We start from the raw sequence: 17,434 nt of genomic DNA, 5'->3' as shown, positions 1-17,434 counted from the left end.
TTTTAATTTTTTGCGGTACGCGGACCTCTCTCTGCTGTGGCCTCTCCCGTTGCGGAGCACAGGCTCCAGACGCGCAGGCTCAGCGGCCATGGCTCACGGGCCTAGCCGCTCCGCGGCACGTGGGATCCTCCCGGACCCCCCTGCATCGGCAGGCGGACTCTCAACCACTGTGCTACCAGGGAAGCCCTTAAATGTATAATTTTTATAATATGAAACATTGTATATAATATTTTTACTAAATAACTAAGATTGGAATAGATTTAAATGCCAGATTAGCTTTATTACTTTATGCCAACATTAACAACCACCTAAATCTCCACAGCCTAGTAAAATATTTTAACCAGCTTTTCCCCCAGCAGGAGAAAAACAATTAATAAAACTAGTTAAATAAGTTTTCTTACTTATTCATCTAGCACACATTGTAATTTGAGTTGACAAATGGCTATTTGGAAGATTGTTTGCTGCGTAGTTAAGAGTAGCATACTGATGGACATATGGAATGAGTCACACCATCTGGTTGCAGTCATACCTGGGTGGTGGTCGTTAAAACTAAAACTCCTGGGAATCTGCATATGACTTAATTATACTGCAGAAGCATGTTGGGCTCCACCAGTAGATGACTTTGGAACTTCTTGAAACCAATTAAGTGACAAACATGCTTTCAAAATATCAATACTGCTGTTATTAAATGAGTCATTAAAAAAATTTCTTTTGTACTAAACTGGAGACTTAAAACGTGTATTTTAGGATCCAGAATGGGTGGTACTTCAGTATTGGCACTGTAAAAATGATGTGGTTTACTTGCCTAACACTTTCATCCAATAGTTATGACTAATGTCATTACAGTAAAGTGTTTTATAAACACTGGATTCACATGATAGCTAAACTTGGCTTAGCAGAAAAGGGGAAGTGGCAGCAGCTTCCAGGAATATATCTTGAAAATAACTAAATAAATGAGTAATTCAGATTTGATTGAGGATTTCATTCATTTAAGTGATCAAATTTGGTAGATGGAGAAGGTAGTCTGCCGATGAAAAAAATTTAGTTTGTGTAAAAATTGTGGTTTCTATAGATAGTAACATGGACTCTTAAGTTGACATACATTAAAACCAACATTTTTGTTGTGTAATTTTAGGAGTCTTAATATCTGTATAGATTAATGTAACTACCACCACAATCAGAACATGGAATGGACCTGTTCAGTTACCCCTCAAGACTCTCTAACCCTTGTCTTTCCTTAACCCCCGGCCTCTACTGATCCATTCTCCAACAACTATAGTTTTTCTTTCTGAGAATGTCATTTACACAGTATATAACCTTTTTAGATTACCTTCTTCACTCAGCATAATACTTTTAAGATTAATTCAGGTTAGTTGTTATTGGATGGGCCAAAAGGTTTGTTCCGTTTTTTCTGTAAGATGGCTCTAGTAGCACTTAGTTGTCTTTAACTTCATTTGACACAATTTTGTTAGATTGTATGTGGCAGCTGTCATATCAGCATGCATTTAAAAAGACTTATCAAAATTGGCCATTTTAATATTGAAAATGGAAGAAAAACAGCATTTTCGGTATGTTATGTTTTATTATTTCAAAAATGGTAAAAATGCAGCTGAAACACACAGAAAGATTTGTGCAGTGTATGGAGTAGGTGCTGTGACTGATTGAACGTGTCAAAAGTGGTTTGCAAAGTTTCGCGCTGGAGATTTCTTCATTGGACAATGCTCCATGGCCAGGTAGACCAGTTGAAGTTGATAGTGATCAAATCAAAACAATAATTGAGAACAGTTGATGTTATACCACGCAGGAGATGGCTGACATACTCAAAATATCCACATCAAGTGTTGAAAATCATATGCACCAGGTTGGTTACGTGAATCACTTTGATGTTTTGGTTGCACATAAGTTAAGTGAAAAAAACCTTCTTGACCATATTTCCGCATGCGATCTTCTACTGAAACGCAATGAAAACATTCCTTTTTTAAAACACATTGTGACTGGTGATGAAAATTGGATACTCTACAACAATGTGGAATGGAAGAGATCGTGGGGCAAGCGAAATGAACCACCAACCACACCAGAGGCCGGTCTTCATTCCAGAGAAGGTGACTTTGTGTATATGGTGGGATTGGAAGGGAGTCCACTATTATGAGCTCCTTCTGGAAAGCCAAACGGTTAATTCCAACAAGTACTGCTCCCAGTTAGACCAACTGAAGCGGCACTCGACAAAAAGGGTCCAGAATTAGTCAACAGAAAACGCGTAATCTTTCATCAGGATAACACAAGACTGCATGTTTCTTTGATGACCAGGCAAAAACTGTTACAGCTTGGCTGGGAAGTTCTTTTTTTAATTTTTATTTATTTATTTATTTATTTTTGCAGTACGCGGGCCTCTCACTGTTGTGGCCTCTCCCGTTGCGGAGCACAGGCTCTGGACGCGCAGACTCAGCGGCCATGGCTCACGGGCCCAGCCGCTCCGCGGCATGTGGGATCTTCCCGGGCCCGGGGCACGAACCCGTGTCCCCTGCATCGGCAGGCGGACTCTCAACCACTACGCCACCAGGGAAGCCCTGGCTGTGAAGTTCTGATTCATCCATCGTACTCAGCAGACATTGCACCTTCGGATTTCTATTTATTTCGGTCTTTACAAAATTCTCTTAATGGAAAAAATTTCAATTCCCTGGAAGACCGTAAAAGGCACCTGGAACAGTTCTTTGCTCAAAAAGATAAAGAGTTTTGGGAAGATGGAATTACGAAGTTGCCTGAAAAATGGCAGAAGGTAGTGGAACAAAAGGGTGAATACCTTGTTCAATAAAGTTCTTGGTGAAAATGAAAGATGTGTCTTTTATTTTTACTTAAAAAACCGAAGGCACTTTTTGGCCCACCCAATACATATTCTAGTAGTCCATTTCTCCTTATTGCTGAGTTGTATTTCATTGCTTGGGAGTTTACCCGTTCCTCATTTGAGGGACACTTGGGTTGTTTCCAGTTTTTGTTACATATGAAACAACCCAGTTGTTTCATACAGTTAATTTATATACAGATTTTCTGGTGAATACAAGTTTTCATTTCACCTGGGTAAATACCTAGGAGTGGAATTGTTAGGTCTTATGGTAAGTGTATGTTTAATTTTTTTTTTAAAAAAGACAGTGTTTTTGGTTGTTTTGATTTGATTTCCCCTTTATACTGGTTAGGAAACTGTAAATTCTATGTTATTTTATGGTCACCATTGAAACTTTATTATCCATCCTAACATTCTAGACTTAATCAGTATTTTAACCTTCCCCTAATAATACAAAGTCTTTAAAAATACAGAGTACTCTCACTTAAGTGCTATTTTTGGTAAAATGTTAAATTTGCCCCTTCCTCTCCACCATACATAGGATATTTTGAAATCAGATGCTATTTGTTTAGATTTGCCAATGTGTTTCCCAGTTTTTTTGCTCACCCCTTTGCATCGCACAACCTTCTTGGGGTTATTTTTTTTCTTAAAGTGTATACAGTCATCCGCTAGTATCCTTGGGGGATTGGTTCCAGCATGTCCCACAGATACCAAAATCTGATGACGCTCAAGTCCCTTATGTAAGATGCATATGACCTATACACATCCTCCTGTTTACTTTAAATCATCTCTAATTACTTATAATACCTAATAAAATGTAAACGCTATGTAAATGGTCATAAGTACAATGTAAATGCTATGTAAATAGGTGTAAATGCTATGTAAATAGGTGTAAATACAATGTGAATACTGTGTAAATAGTTGCTGGGCACATGGCAAATTCCAACTTTGCTTTTTGGAACTTTCTGGAATTTTTTTTCCCCAGTGTTTCTCATCTGCAGTTGGTTGAATTCCTGGATGTAGAACCCAGGGACACAGAGAGCCAACTGTATGTTTCTTTAGTGAAGATCTCCTGGGGGTAGACTCTGGTTTTTGTTTATCTGGAAATGTCATTTTGATGTTAGACTTCGAAGATATTTTTGCTGAGTTAACAACTTTTTTTTTAACTACTTAAAGATAATATTCCACTATTTTCTGGTTTCCATTGAAAAGTCTTTCAGTCAGATTTTGTTTCCTTTGTCTTTTCTTTCTGAGTGCTTTTTTTTTTTTGGGGGGGGGGCGGTACGCGGGCTTCTCACTGTTGTGGCCTCTCTCGTTGCGGAGCACAGGCTCCGGACGCTCAGGCTCAGCGGCCATGGCTCACGGGCCCAGCCGCTCTATGGCATGTGGGATCCTCCCGGACCGGGACACGAACCCCTGTCCCTTGCATCGGCAGGCGGACTCTCAACTACTGTGCCACCAGGGAAGCCCCTGAGTGCTTTTAAGATATTCTGTTTATCTTTGAAGTTTCACCCAAATGTTTCTAAGTATGAATTTTATTTGTCCTGATTTTGATAAGCTGTGCTTCCTATATCTGTAGACGCATGACTTCCATTGGATTTTAAAAAATCTCAGCCGTTAGCTCTTCAAATATTGCCTCTCCTTCATTCTTTCAATTCTGTCTCTCAAAAGCAAGAATAGCCACCCCCACCCCTGTTTTGTTTCCTTTTCTAAAAACACTTGCTTTTTTCCGTCTCCTTAAGTATCTGTGCTGCCTTCTGGGTTATTTCTTATTTCTGTTTTCTAATTCACCAAATCTCTCTTTTGGTGTGTCTTATCTGCTCTTTAACTAATTTGTTGAATTTTTAATTTCCACATTTATAATTTTTCATTTCTGAAAGTTCTGACTTTTAAATTTAACTGTTATTCTGATAATTACACAATTTCCTGTTCATTTTTATTCCATCTTTTGTTTGTTTTAACATTTCCTACATGCTATATTTACTTTGTATTTTGTATTTGATAAATCCAATGGCTAAAGTCTTGGGAAGAGGTGGCATAAAGCTTTTGTTTCTACTGACTCAAGCTCAGTGATTTGTTTTTTTGTTGTGTGATGATTTTTATTATAATCTCATCTTTTATTGAAATTAATATTTTCAAATCCTGATAGCATAATTTATAAATTAGAAATGCATTTCTCTCTTTTTTTTTTTTTTTTGAGGTACGTGGGCCTCTCACTGTTGTGGCCTCTCTCGTTGCGGAGCACAGGCTCCAGACGCGCAGGCTCTGTGGCCATGACTCATGGGCCTAGCCACTCAGTGGCATGTGGCATCTTCCCGGACCAGGGCACGAACCCGTGTCCCCTGTATCAGCAGGCGGACTCTCAACCACTGCGCCACCAGGGAAGTCCAGAAATGCATTTCTCTTGAGAGGATTTGTATATTCTTCTCCTGTGATCTAGGGATACTACCACCCTGAAGCTACTTAATTCTCCATCCAGGGTCTTGGGTTTAACAGGGATATCTCAGGTTTACCTCTCATCTTGTCTTAGTTATTGTTGGTATTTGCCTTCTGAGCAACACTGAATTTTTTGTATGACATGGGCCACTCTTCTGGTTTCAGCTCACTCTTTTTTTGGTCTTTTCTTTTGGGAAGGGGGGATTCTTTGAGAGCCCCCTTACTTTCTAGAAATGTTAACAATTAGGGTTTTTTTTAATAATTTATGGGGTGTCATATTTTAGCAGAGGAACCTTTTAAAATATCTAGTCTGCTCTACTATTGTAAGTAGAAATTAATGAGATTAGATATGCAAAGTGGCAATCTAGGTTACTTTAAAAATATTAATTTCCTTCTGTCTTATTAAATTATATTTTGCCTACCAATTTGTGTAAGTGTGCTTGACATCATATGGTTACTTTTTGTGGACACTTTCTTTAATCTCTTCTAAGGGTTTCTATTTTCTGCTATTCTGGAAATAGTAAATTTATGGGAAAATTTAAGTGTTTTGTTGTATATGAGGTAAATGTGTAGAATGTTCTGTAGAAGATTGAACCTAGGTAGAATTTATATCTCAGTAGTGATCCAAAAGAATTCTGCTTCTTTCTTCACTTGGTAGTTAACATATTTGGTATATTTAGAGCAGTGGTTCTCAAGTAGAAGGACTCTGCTGTCCCATCCCACACCCCTGAGGGACATTTATCAGTATCTTGAAACATTTTTCATTATTCCGACTGGGTTGGGCATGCTTCTGGCATTTAGTGGGTAGAGGCCAGGGATGCTGCCCTACCTCCTACAGTGCACAGGACAGCCCCCTCATGGTAAAGAATTCTCTTGCCTAATATGTCGGTAGTGCCTGATTTAGAGAAATGAGGTAAAGATACATTGTTGATGCTGGTGGCTATATTTGGGAGGAAAGTTTTCCAGGTTTTTTAGAAAAACTGAAAGAAAGCCTTAACAACTGTTCTCTCGTTTACTTTCTGTAATTCTTCAGCACAGACATTCACATCCATAAAGCCAGGACTAAAAGTCCAAATTTTTTGACTACTACTAGTTAAATTGAATTGTTTATTATTTCTTGCAGTTTCTTTTTTTTCTGTTACAGAATAAGTAACAAGTTTTCATTGTGGAAAACTTGGAGAGAATAGAAAATTATAAATAGAAAAAAAATCATTCAGTTCCATAATCTATAAGCAAAGACTGTTAACATTTTGGGGTATTTAGTTTGTTTTCTTTGCAGATATTTTTAATATAGCTTTGAGAATACTATATAATTTTCATCTTAAAACCAAGCATAAGTATGCATAGTTGTACAGTTTTATTGTCGCTTAATCACTTCCCCTTTGATAATGAAGTTTTTTTTTTTGTTTTTTTTTTTAGTATGAGTGATGTTTGATGAACATCTTGTACATAGTTAAGTTTCAGATTCCTTCTTTAGAATAGATTCCTAAAAGGTTATTACTGGGTCAAAACGCATGAATAAGGTTATTCACAGGTTGGTGAATTTATCCTACTGTCATCGGTGTATGAGACTACATTTTTTACTACAGCCTCATCAGTCTGCATTCTTCTTAGGAAATTGATAGAGTCAGCCTTCTATTTTTTTACCAAACTATTTTATAGTCATGTTATATCCACATACAAAGCTTTTGGAAGCTAAAAAAGGAAAAATTTTTGCACTGAAGATACAGTTAATCTACCAGAATTAATGGAATATAAAAGAGTAATTAGAGAAACCAATATGAACAAATGTAAAATTTCCTTGGAGTTACTCAATTTATGTAAGTAATCTGCTGACCTGCAAAATTGTGTCTACCAGTTTTGTAAATTGAATCTTATTTTAAGTGCCCTGAGAGCGCATTTAAAGAAGCTCTGTAATAGGTCTTCTTGTTAAGTGGGAAAATGTCCTGTCATATTTTGGTTATGAGTATGTTATGGTTTTGTTTGTTTCATAAGTGAGAAAATTTGTTCACTTATTTAAGTAATATGAATACCTTCTTTATGCAAAAATGGGCATTGTGGTATGGTAGGGCCTTGAGATGTATGAGAGAGTAAGCTATACAGTGCAGTGCTTTCATGAGATTACATCTGTATGTAACTTTAGGAGTCAGGGGTTCCCTCATTTGATGATTTGAGAAGTACAGGGATATAATTCATTGCTCCAAACTTTCTTATTCAAACATACACCCTTGTAGCAGTGTTTGACATTTCCTTGTTAGAAAGTTATTCCTTTGCTTTTTTTATTGAAAGGATACTATAAGGGAGATGGAAGGGTAGAGGGTTGGCTGGAACAAGGGTAGAGGCAGTATTAGGGAATAAGGAGAGACAAAGTTGCTAAATGTGAGGGAGGGAGCAGAGGAATCTGAGAGAACAATAATAAGTTAATTCCTTTTCAAATTGTTTTGGAACAAGATAGGACTTGTTAGGATAAATATCATAAATGAATAAGCTGTGAATATGATGAATTTAGTCTTATTCTCATAATACAGATGAATTGGAAAACAAAATGTCCTGCTTTAAAGGAATAATAATGACTTTGCTAAATTTTCACTTTTGGAAATTTAGATGATATCGTTAAAGCCTTAATTTGTGATTGCTAGTTGTAAAGGTACTTGAAAGTAATTCATATGGTAGTTGTTTCTTCATAGTTAAGTTTGGAAGTTTTACTAGGATGAAATTGCTGTGTTCAGTTTCTCCTACTGTGCAATCTTCATAACTGTATTTTATAACTTACCAAGAGCTGGAAGGAAAGTAATTTATTAGTTTAGAACTTAAAGCAAAACAACAAAACCTAACTTAACGTTTCTCCACTTCGAAATGTGAAACAGATAACGTCCAAACCTGACATATCATTGTCACTTTCTTAGGAAATATGAAAATATTTAAGTAATAACTTTGAATTCTTTACCATTGAGCCCCTCATATATATATTATTCTCCTTCCATCAGACATACACTAAAGCAATATTTGTGTTTCCAAGAAGCTCATGTGTTACAGGTACTGTTTGCTTCTAACTAGGTGGTTACTTGAATTTATCTTTAAATATATTATTTAGTGTGGGTCTGACTAAATTTACATTGACATAACTATTGTGGGGATTAATAGTTTAAGATAACTTTTAAATATTTGTAGTTTATGGAATGAAAACACTGTTCCAAGTTTAAATGTGCTAATTAAAAATGTTTTGAATTATCTGATACATAATTTTTAAAATACTATAGTTTGTAATAGTAAATCTGTAAAATATTTTATCTTTCAGGCGAGGGTTAAATCCACCACACAGGGTGAAATCCATCTCCATGACAACATTCACACAACAGGAAATTGAATTCCTTCAAAAACATGGAAATGAAGTAAGTGTTTTTTACAATTTTCAACTTTTTTGTTGGTAGTCATTTTAATAAGATTTAATAAGTTGCTTAGAATGGTGAATTTTCACTGTCTAAAAAGTTATTTTTGTATTCTATATTTAGATGTTGTAGAAAGTACTCATTTAATAATGTGTTTAGAATTAATGTCTACTACGTAAATATTTTACCTTAAACCTGAGATGAAACCTGTGTGTAAACTTTGTCAGTATTGAATATAAAAGGCATTTTTGGAGGACATCTAGTATTGGAGTAACTGTTAGTTTTTGCTTTAAAAGACAAAATAAGAGAGGGAGAAAGGGAATTAACATTGTGGTATTGTAGTAAACTTTTGTTAGGCTGTTGTGTGATCAGCTTTCACTTGAGGACCCCTCTTTGCTTTTTACGTTTTTAACTTTAGATGTATGTGATGTTTAATATTGAGCAGTGCTCAGTAGGGAGGAGGTTAGTAGTGCTGAGGGGGCAGCCTAGCGTCATGAGGAACTCAGTAAAGATGAGCAGGGGAGCCTTTTCTTTCTACTCTGCTTTAATGGGCTTTCAGGAATTCCCATTTTGTTTGCTTTCTTAGTAAAATTGGTGGTCTACTATTTAAAAAAAAAAAACTATAAAATTAACAGCGAAAGCAAGCATATTTTATAATCTTGGGGCAAGGATGAGCCAGTCAACCCAATTGATCAGTAATAGCCATTATTATTTAATAGACACTTTAATCACTTCCTAGAAAGGAAATATTACTTTAGTTGTACTACAGTGGTTGCATGTTTTTTTGGGTTTTTTTGGCATGTTTTTGATATGACACAGAAAAGAATTTAAGTCTTAAGATTTTATTAATTTCAATCTTCTTTTTCACCCTCAGAAGAGATATACAAGCGTTTTGTACTCTGCCTCTTTTTTTCCCTAACAGTTTGATAGTAGCATCTTAAACTTGCTTGTCTACTTGTGATTCATGTGTGTATATGGTTCTAAAGTAGTAAAGAAGTATAAATTTAAGATTATGAAATATTTTTAAATACATGATTTAGAGAATTGAGCACACACTTTGAAGTTTCCAGACTTTGCCGATAAAAAATTATCTTGAGTAATCAAGTTCCAGACTGATGTAGGTACATTACAGGAAAATCTAAAGCAAGATAAAGGGCAGAAGGTGTGTAATGACAGTAAGTGTAGAAATATATTTTTGGATTAAAAGACAATTTGAACTATTTGTATAAAGTTTGGGATTAGCCTAGTAGTGCATATTTTAAATTACTTCCTTAGAATTTTGGCCTTCTATACAAAATTTTGGACATCAGAATGGAGTCAGAAATGAAAAAATATTATCTGTTTTTAGATTAAAAATCAACTGACAGTAGATAAAGTCAGAGTAGTAGAACTGGAAAGGTAACAAACAATGCATTGGAGAAGTAAGTAAAAAACGTTCAAACCTGTCAGTAGATAAGATTAGGTGGAGACTGGTTCCAGAATACTACGATTGAAGGACCTTTTTTTTCTGAAATTGTGGTAAGTACACTTGACATGAGATGTACTCTCTTAAAAAATTTTTAAGTGTAAAATGTAGTATTGTTAACTATAGGCAGAGTGTTGTAAATGGATCTTTAGAACTTACTCATCTTGCATAACTGAACTTTATACCCATTGAAGCAACCACCATTCTGTTTTCTGCTTCTGTGAGTTGGACTGTTTTAGATGCCTCATTTAAGTGGAGTCATGTAGTACTGCTCTTCTGTGACTGGCTTATTTCACTTGGCATAATGTTCTCAAGGTTCAGCCGTGCTGTTGCATATGACAGGATTTCTGAAGGAAGTTATTAAGGCTGTAATATCAAAATAAATTTAGAATATATGAAAAGAAATTTTAGGTAACTCATTATATCAAATAGTAGAAACAAAATACAAACAATAGAGATGACTGGAATGGATTTATGAATCTTAAATCCTAAAAAGAGTCATGCGAATTAATAAGCCATTTAAAGCCCTCACCATGGCAGTCACTGTACTAGGTACTTGGATACAGTTATAGAAATGTCACATAGGCTTAGCTGACATAGGGCTCATGGTCTAGTTCGGGAGACAGGTATGTAACAAATAATTACAACAGTGTGTTAGATAATTACTGATAAAGAATAAGAAGTTTCAGAAGTAATGTGGAAGGAGGGACTCAATCTGTTGGTGAAAAGGAGGGGATTGGGAAGATCTCACAGAGGGGGCTGAACATTTGCTGGCTTTTGAGGGTGACTAGGACTTAGGCTGGCAGGAAAAGATATTGCAGGCAGAGCAAACACAGTGCACAAAGAAAAAGAGAAATTTGCAATGTTTCTTACTGCTAGAAAGTGTACCAACCATTTAATTACTTGTTAGGAGAGAAAAACATACTTTCTTGTGTCCCTAAGGACATCTTAGAACCAAAGTATTGGACTAGGTATATTTGATTCTTTACAATATTAGCAATATCTGTGTTCTTAAAATTTCAAGAGATGTATAGAAGGTGAAGATTGATATCATGAAATGCAGGATGATTGGTACAACTTAATAAAAAACTACAGACTTGAAGTACAAGTGCTTTATTATCAGTTTATCTTATTTAAACATTTAAATCTTAAGTATAACATGCGTAGAGAAAAAATACAGATCTTTATTTTTTGTTTCAAATTATGTTGCCATATTTGCACTGTGTGTTCTCTCTCAGTAGTCTGAAAAGGACCATACTCAATCATATAAATTTTGGATTAAAAAGAAGGTACTGTCATACATCTTGTGCATGAATGGGTTCATGCCTGAAGTTAAAAGATCAAAAAGTATATTAACTGCCAGAAGTCTTGGATCTTCTACCCCTATGAGGAAGTTTTAACGTTCTGAGGGGCATGTTTGGTTGTTACGATTAGGGAACGTTGCTGGCTTAAGCAGACAAGCACCATGGTTGCTGGATGATTCACAAGGTGTTGAATAGAGTTAACCTATATTCCATATGCTTTGGATGTTCCTCCAGACCTTTATAAGTGGGAAAAACCTTTTTACAGTCGGTCTGCATGTATAACTTAAATCTGTTTTATATGCTTTCATTAATAGCCGTGAACAACTTATTGCCAGAAGTCATGCTGCCAAGTCCAGAATCAAGTGTGGGAGGGGACTACCAAGTTACAGGGCAGAGGGCTTGGATACAGGAAGCCATTAATTGAGACCGTCGATGCAGTGACTTGACACATTTGTATATCTGGGAAAGATTTCACTTTTCATTGAGAACTTTACTAAGAATTGTTCACTGTTTTTGGCAAGTCACAAAACTGATGGCAGCACTACTCACGGCATTTGAGTCATTAATAAAGTACATCTGAATTGGTCTGAGTTGGTAACTGGTAAGCAGATGATGTTATTAGTATTTATAAATATGTATCACGGACACCCTTGATGTTTATAACATATCATTAGTATCTACAGATGTAGTTTACAAGTTACTTGAATATTGCTTTAGAATTCTTAGACTCCTACAGTGTGTTCGTTGGAGGAGATACGTACATTATCAGGATATAGAACATACTTGCCAGATGTTAGTAAAATATTTTATAACAAAGCACTTTGTGTTTATTGGTGTTGACATTTTTTCCAAAAGTCAGATATTTCACAAAAAATTTCCACATATTTATCTTGTAATGCTTTCGTTTGTATCATGATGTTACTTAAAAAAAATCTTTAGTGGTTTGCTCCATATGTCCTCTTTTATGATGTTGTGGGTCAACCATGGTCCTCTAGTTGAAGGAATTTCACTATTGGGTTAACTTCTGATTATCAAACTTAATGGAAGGAAGGCTGGCTAACAGTGCTATAGATAATTCAGTAAAAGGAAAATGTAGAAGTAATTTTATTTTGAACCATACAGTTTTTCTTTTCTAGTAATAAATTAATCTTCCTAATTATGTTTCAGGACTGAGAGTAAAAGGGTTACTGCTGATGCTCCACAGGCATAAAATCTACATGTAGAAATAAAATCATGCATTCATTGACAGTATTTGATCATCTTTATGCTAGATAAAAAAAACAACCCCCAACCCAGAAGCTAAAGCTTTAAAAAAATCCTTCTTAAACAGTAGACCCATAAGGTAAGGTGTGCTTTTTCCCTGGTTAACATTCATAATTGATTCATTCTTCATTCTTTTTTTTTTTTTAATTTATTTATTTTTTATTTTTGTCTGTGTTGGGTCTTCGTTTCTGTGCGAGGGCTTTCTCTAGTGCAGCGAGCAGGGGCCACTCTTCATCACAGTGCGCGGGCCTCTCACTATCGCGGCCTCTCTTGTTTGCGGAGCACAGGCTCCAGACGCTCAGGCTCAGTAGTAGTGGCTCACGGGCCTAGTTGCTCCGCGGCATGTGGGATCTTCCCAGACCAGGGCTCGAACCCGTGTCCCCTGCATTGGCAGGCAGATTCTCAACCACTGCGCCACCAGGGAAGCCCCATTCTTCATTCTTGAAGCAGAGATTTATTAATCATCTACCATGTGCCAGGGATTGTCCTTGGGTGCTAGGGATACTGTCTGTGATTCGTGCCCTCAGGTAAAGTTTACAGTCTACTAGGGGAGAGAGACAGTAAAAATCATTTTTTTCAGTTCCATTTTGGTATAAGAGTGAGAAAGGGCTTCAGTTTAGAGTTGTAAATGCTTGGGATTATGCAGACAGTTTTTTTCAAGAAGTTATACTTATGGCTTAAATAGGCTTTGTTTTATGAGACAGCTCTTTAGGCCTTTTGTGTAGTTAAATTGCATCTTTGGGAAGATTGGAGTTATTTTATAATCAGAAACAAGCATTGCCACAAAGAAAAATATTTTGATACCTAAAAAATTTAGAGTTCCAAATTCACATGCTGTGACAGTTTTGCTGGAATATTCAGGTATCATTTTATGATATGTTATACTCAATCTATTATGCTGTTAAATAGGACACTAGTGGTTATTTCCTAAATCATCCTGTCTTATAAACTTATAATAAGTGATGGTCATTCTCAATACAGAACAGTGGACTCTGTAAAGTAGAAGACCAATATCAGAAAGAGCCCGTAGGCCATTACCATAGTAAAGGCAATGAGCTTTTGAATTAATCCTGAATCAGGGCATGGAGCTGTCAGGTAGTTTCAAAGTGTTGTATTCATTTCTTTTAAGTTTGATTAAAAACTAAACAATCTAACCCAACTGCAGCTCTCTAGGGAAATTGATAAAATTTGGGCTGGGCCTATTAAAAGAGTACTTGAAGTGCAGTGGTCTTGTGCAGAAAGGATTGGATTTGGACTTGGAAGGTTGAGAACGATGGACAAGATGCCTCTGAGCCTCAGTTTCTACAAGTGTAAAATAATAACAGTATCTTAATATAGAAAGGCTAGAATAATTTGAGCTCAAGCAACCTGTGAAAGTTCCCAGCATATTTCTTATTTTTTTATTTATTTATTTTTTTGCGGCACGCGGGCCTCTCACTGTTGTGGCCTCTCCCGTTGCGGAGCACAGGCTCCGTATGCACAGGCTCAGCGGCCATGGCTCACGGGCCCAGCCGCTCTGCGGCATGTGGGATCTTCCCGGACCGGGGCACGAACCCGTGTCCCCTGCATCGGCAGGCAGACTCTCAACCACTGCGCCACCAGGGAAGCCCTCCCAGCATATTTCTTATAGAATAATATAGATATTCAGATGTTTGTTGAATCAGAATCTAAGATAGTAGAAGGTATAGAGGATTATCAATATTTTTTTTTTGACTTTTTGTTCAGAGTGGTTTCATTAGGGGAATTTTTCAGTTTTCTTAGAATACAGTAGCATCATTTACATTAATTTTAGGTTATGTATTTAAACTCTTGGAGCATTTTAATTATATGCTGAGCTTAAATAATATTAGTAAAATTTGGCAGTTATTTTAGTAACAGCATATTAAATGTCATTATTGAGTGGCAGAGTTAAGTTACATACTCATTAATCCAGGATCTACAGTTACTTTGCTGTCTGTACAGAGGTTGGCAAAACTGTTTCTGTAAATGGCCAGATGGTAAATATTGAAGGCCACCTACGTACAGTCTCTGTTGTATATTCTTGTTAGAAAAAATCTTTAAAAAGTAACCCTTTAAATATGCATAAACCAAATGATCAGGGGCAGTACAAAAATAGGCCAGTGACCCAAATTTGATCTGCAGGTGGTTGATTATAGACTCCTGGTCTATGGAATTCCAAAGTTTTCAGTTCTCAATATAAATTCTTTTATAACCTTGCTTCTTTTCCTAGTTAATCTTTTTCTTGCTTCATTACCAATAGAAATGTTTGAATGCCAGTGGTTTCTGTATCCCACTTTTCTTGCCATTTTGCTCAAGCTGAATCATTTATCCTGAATCTGTTTTTCAAGACCTATCAAAGTTTTTACCCTTCCATCAAGTCTTTCAGGAGTATTTTAGCCCACAGGGACTAACACCCCCCTGTCCCCCATACTTTAAGCTTTTTTTTTTAATATAGCATTGACTCTAAGATTTTACACAATTTTTTTTTTTATTGCTCTCATAGTTTCTTCTGTATTGGTCTTATTACCGTCAAAATATTATAGACATTTCCATGGCATAATCTTATATACTTCTTCATTATACCTAGAGCAGTGAGAATGTATGAATGTGTGTGTTTGTGTGTACATATATGTAAATGTGTTTATTTTAAATTTTATTTTAATTTTATTTGTTTTATTATTATTATATTTGTAAAAATTCCTGGGCTTTACTCCTCAGAGATTCTGACCCTGGGTGTGGGGTGGGGCAGAGGAGTGTCTGTCTGCATTTTCAGCCAGAAGCCCCATGTGATTCTGTTGCTGATGGCTACAGACCACCTTTTGAGAGAACCAGTACAGTAACTAAAGGCTCCATCCAGTCTAGACTCAAAATAATCTGTGGTCTAGTTTCGGCACCACTAATTGATAAGCCTTGTTACCTTGGGGAAACTACTTTTCCCTGAGCTTCATTTTCCTTTGTACACTATGGGAAGTACCTGTCCTGCCTATTTGATGAGGTTGATTTGAAGGTAGTACGTGTGAAAACATTTGAAAACTGATGTATTATGTAGATGTAAGATGTCAGTTTTAAGTGCAAATGTACTTTTTCATTGACTTCTAAGCTCAGGGGGAAAAAAGTATATAGGAAAATGGTGTGCTTTGAACTGAATTTAGTTAAGGGAGATTTTTGCAGAATTACAGTCAATATGATGGTATTAATCAGTATGAAAAGTTAATTCAATAATAATAGTAACATTTCAAAAAATTTTAACTAAAAATATGTAATTATTTGAGAGACTAGCTTCCTAGTGAGATATTTGAGGTTTAAAACCATCTAGCTAAAATATCGAAGCATGTTCTGTATTAAAGAGGCTATTTGTTTAACTCCTGCATATTTATGAAGAAACACATATTTTAAAGTCTGGCCTCTATTTTGAAAGAAAGGCGAGGTGTTAAGTTTCTAAAAATTCTGCTGAATCAAATCAGTAATGACATAGTAATCTTTAAAATATTCAGATTGCATTCTTTGATATTAGTTGTTGGCTTTCAGAGAAATATCTAATGATACTAATTAACAAAAAGAATGTTGGAAATGTTATCTTTGTTTTGTACATATTGTAGCTTGTTGATCTTTCTGAGTGATGACTGAAAACTCAAGAGTACTGTAGAAGGAGCTGGACGGTAGTTTGTAACTACTCTGAGCATTTAACTTTTTATTGCATTTGTATCCCAGGTCATATTATTTATTTCCTTCTAACTCTTTGCTTCAGCCATTCTAGCTTCCTCTCATCTCTCAGCTTTTGGTTCTTTCTTTCTTGCCATTAAGTATTTTATCTTTTTTTTTTTTAAATCTTACTTGAATCTAATTAAAAATAAAATTATTCATTCTTTTTGTTCTTTTTTAAACTTTTTGTTGTGGAGCTGCTCATATATCTACACAGCAGACAGAATAATGTACCAAACTCCTGTCCCTTTTTTATTATGTGAAGCAGATCTGAGACATACAATTTTCCTCTGTAAATTCAGGAACTAGATGTGATCTCTAAAAAAGGACTTTAAAAGAATATATAACTCCATATCGTTTTCATATCCATAGAAGCTAATAGTAATCTAATTACATAGCCAGTGTTCAAGTTTCCTTTTATTTCATAAATTTCCTTTTTTCTCTTCCCTTAAGCATGTGTTTGAATAGAGATGCAAGTAAGGCTCACGTGTTATGAGTGGTTAATATGGGTTTTGAAACTCTGACAAAGGATTGGAGGCTGGATGGGTCAGACTTTGGCCTGCCTAGGCCTGGCTGGGACCAGGCAACTTCCTGGGGCCTGTACCAACCACTTGGTCTGTGGGATAGAGTCAGGTTTGTGCCAGGACAGTGGGGGCCTCAGACCAGGTGGTTACTCTGGGGCTGGATACACTGTAACTGGGGGCCCTTCCAGCTCAAGTCCCTGGGAAACATAGCAGTTGAGGTGAATTCCAAGCTTTGCAGTCAAACTCATAGTACAAGTTCTCCCGGTACATATCTGAGTTGTAGTCTTTCACATGTGTCTTCCATTGCTCCAGCATCACCTGCTACCAGGCTGCTGAAAATCAATGCTGGGTTCTTACTATAGAGCAGGAATGCTAGTTGGTTGCTAGGACCAACCAACAGCCAACAACTGGCATTCATCTTGGCAACAGAAGATTCCATCTGGATGCAGGGTGCTTAATGAGCTGGTAAGAAGGAACTTAAGAAAAGCTCTGGGGCCATAGATTTTTGACGA

The 17,434-nt window shown here is 36.2% G+C and overlaps 1 protein-coding gene across 11 annotated transcripts in view; it reads left to right on the top strand.

Annotated features, from left to right (window-relative positions):
- Positions 1-17,434, top strand: part of AGFG1 (ArfGAP with FG repeats 1) — a 78,713-nt gene that overhangs the window by 9,670 nt on the left and 51,609 nt on the right. For all 11 annotated transcript variants that reach the window (XM_073807180.1, XM_073807179.1, XM_033859625.2 and 8 more), the window contains exon 2: positions 8,574-8,667. In XM_073807180.1, the coding sequence (XP_073663281.1) occupies positions 8,574-8,667 (94 nt within the window). The remainder of the gene's footprint in view (positions 1-8,573; positions 8,668-17,434) is intronic.

This window comes from Tursiops truncatus, chromosome 7 (genome assembly GCF_011762595.2).
Source record: "Tursiops truncatus isolate mTurTru1 chromosome 7, mTurTru1.mat.Y, whole genome shotgun sequence".
Lineage (NCBI taxonomy): Eukaryota > Metazoa > Chordata > Mammalia > Artiodactyla > Delphinidae > Tursiops > Tursiops truncatus.
This window is presented reverse-complemented; position numbering and strand designations above follow the sequence as displayed.